At 31.6% G+C, this 9,359-nt stretch overlaps 1 protein-coding gene across 1 annotated transcript; it reads right to left on the reverse strand.

Moving 5' to 3' along the window:
* Nucleotides 1-1,032: 1,032 nt before the first annotated feature.
* LOC105770443 (type IV inositol polyphosphate 5-phosphatase 3) lies at nt 1,033-7,500 on the reverse strand. The gene is made up of 10 exons (XM_052630281.1): nt 7,471-7,500; nt 7,223-7,337; nt 6,228-6,257; nt 3,979-4,054; nt 3,755-3,859; nt 2,821-3,652; nt 2,154-2,338; nt 1,949-2,057; nt 1,732-1,874; nt 1,033-1,650 (listed from the first exon to the last, which is right to left on the reverse strand). The coding sequence occupies exons 1-10, from the start codon at nt 7,498-7,500 to the stop codon at nt 1,422-1,424; spliced, it is 1,854 nt and encodes a 617-aa protein (XP_052486241.1). The 3' UTR covers nt 1,033-1,421.
* Nucleotides 7,501-9,359: the final 1,859 nt, after the last annotated feature.

A 9,359-nucleotide genomic window follows, 5' to 3' on the forward strand; every position in this document is an offset into this window, starting at 1 on the left:
TTGATTACATGTATCAACAATTGATACCGAGAGTATAGATCAAAAACCAAGACTCATTCTTTAGCTGATACTCTATTAATCCATCAAACCCTAACCTAGAGCTCCTTTCATCCCAAGTACAAACTTAGCAACCTGTGCAAGGCAGCCAACAATCACCTTTCAACCCTGACAAGACGACCCAACATCAGTCTCAGCCTCCACCAAACATTTCCTCCTCTCTTTCCAGAGATACTCACACTTATACACCCTACTACCAATTTCCCCTTCCACCTTCATGGTTTTCTCAACCTCCTCAGTGCTCAGACTAAGAAACTTAGAACCTTCTTCTCCAACTCACCTCAATCACTCCTTTCTGCTCCCCTACCCACCAAGAACAGTGATTCTCCACCCGAATCCAGAGTGAACCGCCATCATCAAAGTTGTATACTCCTTATTGATCCTACTTGTCAACAAGAGTCCACTCCTTAAGTGGAAATCAACAATTACTGCTAAACCAAAACCTAAGTATTATATTTGACAAAATTTATTGTCATAGACAAAACAAAACGTTCGATTTTACAAAAAATTTTATTTAGTTTCTTATTTATAAATCTTTCTTTATGTTTGATACGTATCCCTTAAATTACAGTATCAGTTCTTATAAAAACACAAATCAAATTGTCAACCAAATGATGTATGTTGACTGTTGCATTTTTAGTGTTGAATCACATGTACGCCATGCCTCGGAACCCTCTAACTGAGCAGTTAGCAGCTCTCACCATGGATTAAGCCTCAAAGACCACATGAATTTGATGATCCTTAAGACCTTAACTCTACTCTCCTGCATTTCATGCCTCTTTCTTGCCTTTTCAGTTGTTTGTAATAAAATATATTTGTCTTTACAATGGGAAAGAAAAAACTCATTTGTCTGACCAATGAAATGCTAATAAACCACTTGCTCCATTAAATTTATTAGGTCCTTAACATACCAACATCTTAATACAAAAGTAGATTAAAATAATTTAACCATTCTTATTCAGAAAAGGATTTTTTTTTTCTTTTTGGGTTTTCACTTTGTAGAACAATGGAGCAGTGCATCTTTTGCCTTTGTTGCTGATATTGTATTTCAATAAAGCCTGTTTCTAATATGAGCATAAATCAGATACTAGAAACTTAAATTGACTAGTTTAATTTATTTTTTTAATCTCTAACTTAAGTAAAATGAATCGAAATAATCTTATAATCAGTAAACATGGTTTACTGAACAAGCTCTTTTAACTTTTTTTTTAAATCAAGCTCCAACTTCATCTCTCACATCCCTAATCCCTATAGAGGTTCCAATTCTCAATGTGAAAGAGAATATTAACCACAACTCGACCTATACATCGATCAGAAACAGAGATTGATCTATGTTCCTTGATCAAAAGCATAACAAATCCATCTCAACGGACTGGTTTAGACATCAGTCTCTGGGTACCCTCAGCGGCATCTCCCTCGTTCTCGATTTCAGCATCGGTATACGTGAGAGCACGCTGCAGTCTCCTCGAATCAAATACCTCAACCTCGGCCATATACGTCGCGGTAACAGGGCGATGATCTGAAATTTTAAGCTCGGTCCGACCGTAGCTCTGTTGCCTCAATCCTTTACCGTACGAAAGAATGCGATCACACCTACGGTAAATTAGAAGAAATCGTAAGGCAAAAAACGATAAAATCTTATAAAATAAAATCTTGTTATTAATTAAGCATTACCATGAAGGAGTTCGCCGCCCAATCTTAGGATCCTCTCCATAGTATTTCTCTGAATTTACCTCATATTTGTATGTTGGTGCAAAATCCAGTACACCCTCGGACCATCCCTCGAATGTTCCACCTTTCTGCAGCTCTTGGACAAGCTGTCATCATAAATTACTAGATTTAAATAAGGCTTCAAAGCTCATATTTTGATAAGAAAACAGCAATAAACTACCTGATCTCGCTTTATTAACTCGGACCACTTTTTGTTGGAGATGAGATCGCATGTTTCATCATATGATAGGTTGATACGGTAATTTAAATCACCCAACCAAATTATTCTTCTGTAGGGAAAAAAAATAAAGCATTTATAAAGAGTAAGGGTGTAATCTAATAACCATTGATTCACAGTGAAAGTAGATGTTAAAAGTAGAACTCACTCGTGATCATGAATACCTCTGGGAAGTCCTAATGTAGAATAGGAATGAAAAAGGGTACGTCTTAGGATGTCATGCACATCAGCGTTTCTTTTAAGTTCGTCTCCTTGTTTTTCTCCGGCTGTCAGGTGAGTGCATATGAAACAAAACAGTGTTTGATATATGGACATGCTCACTGATACTGATCCCTGCAACATAATTCAATCGTCATACTCATACGTATATTAGGTTTAGGTGGAGCCTTCCAAATAGATAGTAAAACTTTAAAAGAATCTAGGGGAAAATTGTACTCAAGGTTACTAAACTATTAGTAAATTTACATTTTGGTCACTTAATTTCAAAAAATTACAAAATGGTTATTGAACTAAGATAAATTTCTATTCTAATGCCTAAAATCAATCATTCCAAATAGGAATGTTGAGAGGAGAGAAAATGAGAAAAGAAGAGAAGTGTGTACCAATTCAAAATTATGCATTTTTCATTTTTCAATTCTACTAAGCAATGGATGCAAAGAAAATTAATTTTTGTTTCAATTTTTCTTCTTCCCTTTCAAGCACATCCATCTAAAAAAAATTATATTTTTCCTTTTTAACTTTTTACCCTTCTAATTTTTATCTTTCCAATTTTCTTTATATCCAAGAAACTAGCATTACTGGAAGAAGGAACAAACCTTGTTACCAATGTAGCCCAAGACACCAACACCGACAGTGGACACCTTCAGATTATAAATATGCCGGCGCAAACTCCGACGGACCCATATCGTGAGGAAAATTCCGACCTTCTGCTTACTTACTATCTTTACGTACGATGATCTTCGTTTCCGACTAATGAGGGATACAAGGTTCACTTCTTCAAGCACAGCTATCTCTGATGCAATATTATCATTTATGGACTTGCATGTACTATCTGGTTGAACAAACTTGATTGCTTCCAAACGTTTGATGTTGGTCCGCTTCAAAGCCTTTGGTCGTCCCGAAACACGCCGAGATAGCAAGTTTAATGGAGGTTCAGGCCACTTGAAACCGATCCTTTCGGTCTTCATAAGCATTCTATTTAGTTTTCGACCTTGTCCGAACCCGCTACGGACTTTACTCATTAAGGCCTTGGCATTTTCACCACAATCTTCCATCCGCAAGCAATTCAATCTATCTAACCTCTTTGGAGAATAATATTGCCTCAGCAAATCATGTTCTACTACTGGCCTATCAAGTTTAGCACCATTATTGGCTTCATCAACACCATTAGGTTCTTCATTTAATGTATGAATTTCTTCACCGATATCGCTATCGCTTTCGAGAATTATATCTTCTTCTATGGTTGGGACATCGTCGAACGCCTTGAACTTCGACGGGGATGAGGGATCGGAATAGGATTTTATTTTGGTAAATGCAGTTCGAATTCTATTGAGTATGTCACAAATGATGTTTTCCCATTTTGGAACTGGGCGACTATCTTCAGCACCAAAAATATTCCCAGCATTCAATGGTACTATCTCCTGAAAACTGCAAACATAAAGCAATAGTCATACTTTTAAGATGAACATGAATAACACTAAGAGATGGATCAATATAAATCAAACAAGAGGGTTGGATATGCATACTTACCCAAGCACATAGATGTCAGCAGGCTCATTCATATCAATCCAATCATCAATATCAAGGTCACCAGATGGAACCTTTCCACCAACATTCCAGGTACCAACGCATATTCTATTCAAAACAATGTTTCAGCTACAAACCATAGGAAAGCATAACTATATACATATATATATTATTATATTATTATATCGAAGTAACACAATCAAGCAAACAAGGGAGAGGCAGTGCACCTTATTTCCTTTGTGTTTATGTACTGTGCCCTGAATGTCTCTGACTTTCTTCTCCTTAAACTTGGAAGATCATCTGAGCGCAAAATAAGGGAAAAACAAATTTTGATTTTGCAAAAAATAAGCACAAAAAAATTCAAAGTTCAGAAAATTTCATTTAGAACTCCACTAAACAAGCCGAATGCCAGGGACAACCCAAATTTTTGGACTAGATAAACCCTCGTATTCAAAAGTTATTTTCAACTTGATAAGTAAACAACATAGAGTAAATAAATATCAAATTATAGATTAATTTTAACCAATTTATGAATTTTTATTTTGTATAAATATATACAAAATTTTTATTTTAATTCAATTCTAAACATCAAATTTTGATTAATATATGCATTTGTTTTCATGCTGAATAATATAAATATTGTGTATGTAATATGTAAATGTAAAAAAATACTACAAATAATTGCACAAATTAAGAAAATTAAAACTAAATGATATTTTGGTTGAAACTTGAAATTTTGATATTTATCTTTAAAAAATGATGCTATTCAAGTCTCAAAATTTTAAGAAAACTAAAATAATTAAATCACGGCACAATCACAATCCAACAATTTTTGGTTGAAATTTTAAAGATAATGTGTCCTAAGTTTAAATCTAACCATAGTTATAAAAAGGAATATAAAATACCAAAATACTCCATATTAATATTTGTTACTTTATAAAAGTAAAAGGATTTTAGTCATTTTTAATTTAGTGTTTGGTCAACTCATCACATCAATTCAGTCAAAACTTAAATAATAACCAAATTATGACACATGTGAAAAATTTACATAAAAATATTATGGAAATGTTACGGTAAAATTGAGGCCTTGATTGAAATGGTTAAATTAAAATTTATAACTTGAATGTCTAAGTATTTTATTAAAAGAATGAAAAACAAAAACACTCTTATATAAATATTGCTACTTTACATATAAAATGGTATTTTAATAATTTCACAATTGAGTTTATATTTAGTTGAATTGTGGTACTAATGAGGAGCTTAATTTAAATATAAATATATAGATTAATTTGATAACACAAACAACAAATAAGGTTAATTAAAACATAATATAAAACAATAGTCATATTAAATAGGGTATAAAATATTTTAGATATAGATTAATTTGATAACACAAAATAAATACTCAAATTGATTCAAACATGAACGTTGGTGAGGGATTAAAAATGATTACCGTTCGAATCAGGGTGAGGCCCCTCCTCGGTGTCCCTTCTTGACGTTGATTCTGTGCCATTGCCACGATCAAGTGTCTCTGCAAAGCCCCACTTCACATTTAGACTCAACCCCCCGAAAGGGTATTTTAGATATGATTATTAAATATATTATTTCATTTTTGTTTCATATAAATTATACAAAAAAAAATCTATCGTATGTGTATGGAAATTATAGATTTAAAATAAAATATTCATTTAAAAGTAACATATAATCACTAATTAAACATATGGTTTGAAATTAATTAATAAATTTATGAATATAATAAATTGTATATATTAAAACAAAAATAATGTATATCGTATATTAAAATTAAGTTTTGGTTGACTGGTAAATTAAAGATTTTACTAATTTAACAATTAGGGTGGACTTATGTATGTTTTATTAGTTTTTATCAAAATGAAAATACTAAAATACCCTCAAATAGTTTTAACCCTTTTAATTACAGAAGGCATTTTCGTAGTTTTACTAATCGATGGTGACACCAACTCAATAAAACACTCAATAAATAGTAAGTATAAATATGGAGATAATATATTGTGTATATTAAAACAAAAATGTATAAAATATATTAAAACAAAACTTTGGTTGAATAGTAAATTTAAGGTTTTAATAATCTAATTAGTGCAAGTTCAAATCCCATTGTATACATATATTTTAATTAGTTTTTAGGTTGTAAACCCCGACCGAATTGGCGACCCGATTAAGGGTGACACCAACTTAATAAATAATATAGACTAGGAATCCTATCACACGTATATGCGTATGGAAACTACAGATTTAAAACACAAATGTTTGTTTAAAAGTAAGATACAATAAACAATGAAACATATGATTTGAAACTAATTAAGCTTAATAATACATGAAATATGTACATTATTAAAATTAAAAATTTAAATAAAATTATGGGTAAAATGAAATTTAGACACATAAATACATCAAATAAATAATATTAAATAGGCTATAGTTATTCATTATGAGTTAATGTCGAGTTGACTTGTGATACCAACCGACACTAACTCAATGAACAACATTATTAATATATATACAACTTATGGAGATAATAAATTATGGGTAAGGTTTTTTTGGATCGAGTCCGGCTCAACTTGACTTGAATATGCAAAAAAAAAATGCTGAATTTTTTTACTGTTTTCTTTTTTTTTACCGCTTTGTTTCTATATTTTTTTTTGTTTTTTTCACTATTTTGCTATTATTTCACTATTATATTACTATTTTATTGTTATTGTTCAGATATTGTATAACTATTGTTTTGTTGTTAATTTTGTTACTATTTTAGAGAAATTTGCTTGTTAAGTTGCACCTATCTTAGTATTATTTAAGTATACATATTTTTTAATTTATTTTTAATTTGTAGGGAAATATTTATTTTAATATTTTTAGTATTTTTGGTGTATTATATTTTTAAAAAAAATGTATATATTATATAAAATAATATAAAAAATTAATACAGGTGAATCGGACCCGAGTTTTAACATTTTTATCCGGATCGAGATTGAGCAAAATTTTAGGCCGAATCGAGTCTAACAAATAGGCCTAAAATTTTAGTTGGGCTCGGCCCAGCCCATGGACATTTCTAATTTAAATCATATTCTATACATACTCTAATTGATTTTTATTAAATATAAACATTAGAATACCCTCAAGTATTATAACATTTTTTTAATTATGAAAAGATATTTTCATAATTTTTTTTATTAAGTTAATGAACCGATTTAGATAATACTAATTCTAATAGTAAACTTAATAAATAGTATACATAAAAAAAATGAAGAATATCTTCTATCAAACATAAAAACAAGTTAAGCTGGACTTCGAGTCTTCGACCAGTAAGCCTTAAGTTGGTCCAATTTTTAAAGAGGCTAATTAATTATTTTTTTCAAACTGATTGTTAGGACCTAATAATATTTATCCAAATAGCTAAAACTTTGAACAAGATCAAAGAAAATAAATGTGAGTGACCTTGGGTTTCGGAGTCAGAATCAATCTCGTCGCCATCATCAGAATCGGCACCGTAATCGGGCTCCACAGGAGTGATGTTGAACAATTTCCGCACCACAGTTCCAGGCCTAAAGATCTGTAGGCAGTAACCGAAAAAAAAAAAAACAGCCAAGTTCAACAAATTTTCTCTGCAAATTTTCCCTCAATTAAAAACCCAGAAAACAAATAACGAAGTTCTGAGGGGGAGGCTTAGAGAAAGAAAAATGTACCTCTTGTTTCTGCTTTAAGCCTTGCCTCATGGCTGTATATACAATGGATGTGAAGAAAAAAGAAGAAGATGATGATGATGAGAAAAAATGGAAGGCAAATTGATTTTGAGAGGGAAAGAGAAAATGAAATGTGTTGCAGTAACTACCGATGGCAGTGTTTTTGAGCTTATTTAAACTGAGTTTTTGCGGTTGATAAAGGAATGTGTATATGATTCAGCAACGCAAGAACAACAAATCATTGAATAAAGCTCTTATAAGTTATAAAGTTCTCTCTAAATTTTCAACCGTCCTCTGGAGATGATGAATTTCATGCATGTATAATAAAATAACTAAATATTAAAATATTAACTATCTAAAATATAAAAGATTTTACCTTCGTTAGAAAAAAGATATACCTAGAAAAGAACTAATAATATATACTAGAAATTCGACACGATCTACGGGTGAAAATAATATACAATTTTCAAAAAGATAAATATTTTTATTTATTTAGATGGCAACCATCTTTATTCCTTAATTTTCCATTTAAATAAAACCTTAGTAACTACGTCAATAATAAATTATTGTTTTTATTAATTTTAATTAATTGTTAATAAAGCCATTATTTGATATTTAAATATAATTATAGTAATATTTAATTTGTTATTACATAAAAGGTTAAATAATTTGATTTTTAATTTATACAAATTTTAATCTAATGTTCTAAATGCTAGAATTATGTTTGAATCCAAATACTTGCCTTAGTTTTAATAAGGGCAAACTATTAAAATAGTCACTTATGTTTGAAATGTTACATTTTAGTCACTTACGTTAACGTGTTGTAACATTTTAGTCACTAAGTCGTTAATTGCGGTTAACGATAAACTGACGTGGCACATTAAATCATCATTTCAAACAAAAAAATTTGAGTTAAATTATATAATTGGTCATCATATTTTTTCGTTTTTAGTAAAAAAAAATTTCCTTTTATGTTCCTTTAACTTTTTTCCTTTTATTTTCCAGTCTCTTCTGCTTCTCCATTTGTTTTCCTTCCTTCTTCATCTCTGTTTTCCACATAATTAATTCAAAGAAATGGGATTTTCAAACATAAGTCATCTACAAAGTTGTTTCGTTTGAATGATCTAATAATTAATTCAAAGAATTGGATTCCAAACATCAAGTGTACAAGCCCATTTGCCCGGGCCCAACAAACAAAACAAAACAGACCTAACTATCCAATTACACCCACCAGCCCAATAAGCCCAAAATTTAAAAAGCCCAATGCCCATTTTCAGAAAAAACAAATCAGCCTAGGGTTTCAGAAACTGAAACCCTAGCCCCTAACTAAGTGGCGCCGCAAGCCTCTTCTGACTCCTAGTCTACTGGCCGCCGCCCTCTGCCGACATCGCCCACTTGCACCGCCACGGTCACATCCGTCCTCACCTGCCCTCTGCCACAGCCAGTCTCCTGCAAATACACAACAAAAATCAACAACATAGGGGAAAACAGAGATTCATTGGGATTTTCTTTTCTTTCGGCTATAAAGCCGAAATTGTAAAAACAAAGAAATGGGGGAGGCTTCATCACTGTAATCGGGTCTTTTCCTTTTCTTTTGTAACATTTTTCACAACACAATAGTTAATGAAAAAAGCAGAGAAAACATTTAAAGGTTGATTCAGACTTTTTATTCTTTTTTTCTGTTCGTTTTTATATTTGTTTGTTTTTTTTATATACGAATTTATCTCAACAAACGAAATAAAAAAGGAGAAAGAACCTTACCTGAATCGTCTCGCAAGCGTCGTCGCCGGAGTCCTACTTCGGGTCACCGAAATTGGGCGAGGAAGGCGGCGATTTGATTTTTCTCTCGCGACCCCGAGGCCATGAAGACTTGGTCTTCAGTTGGTCCTTGA

Source organism: Gossypium raimondii, chromosome 5, assembly GCF_025698545.1.
Source record: "Gossypium raimondii isolate GPD5lz chromosome 5, ASM2569854v1, whole genome shotgun sequence".
Lineage (NCBI taxonomy): Eukaryota > Viridiplantae > Streptophyta > Magnoliopsida > Malvales > Malvaceae > Gossypium > Gossypium raimondii.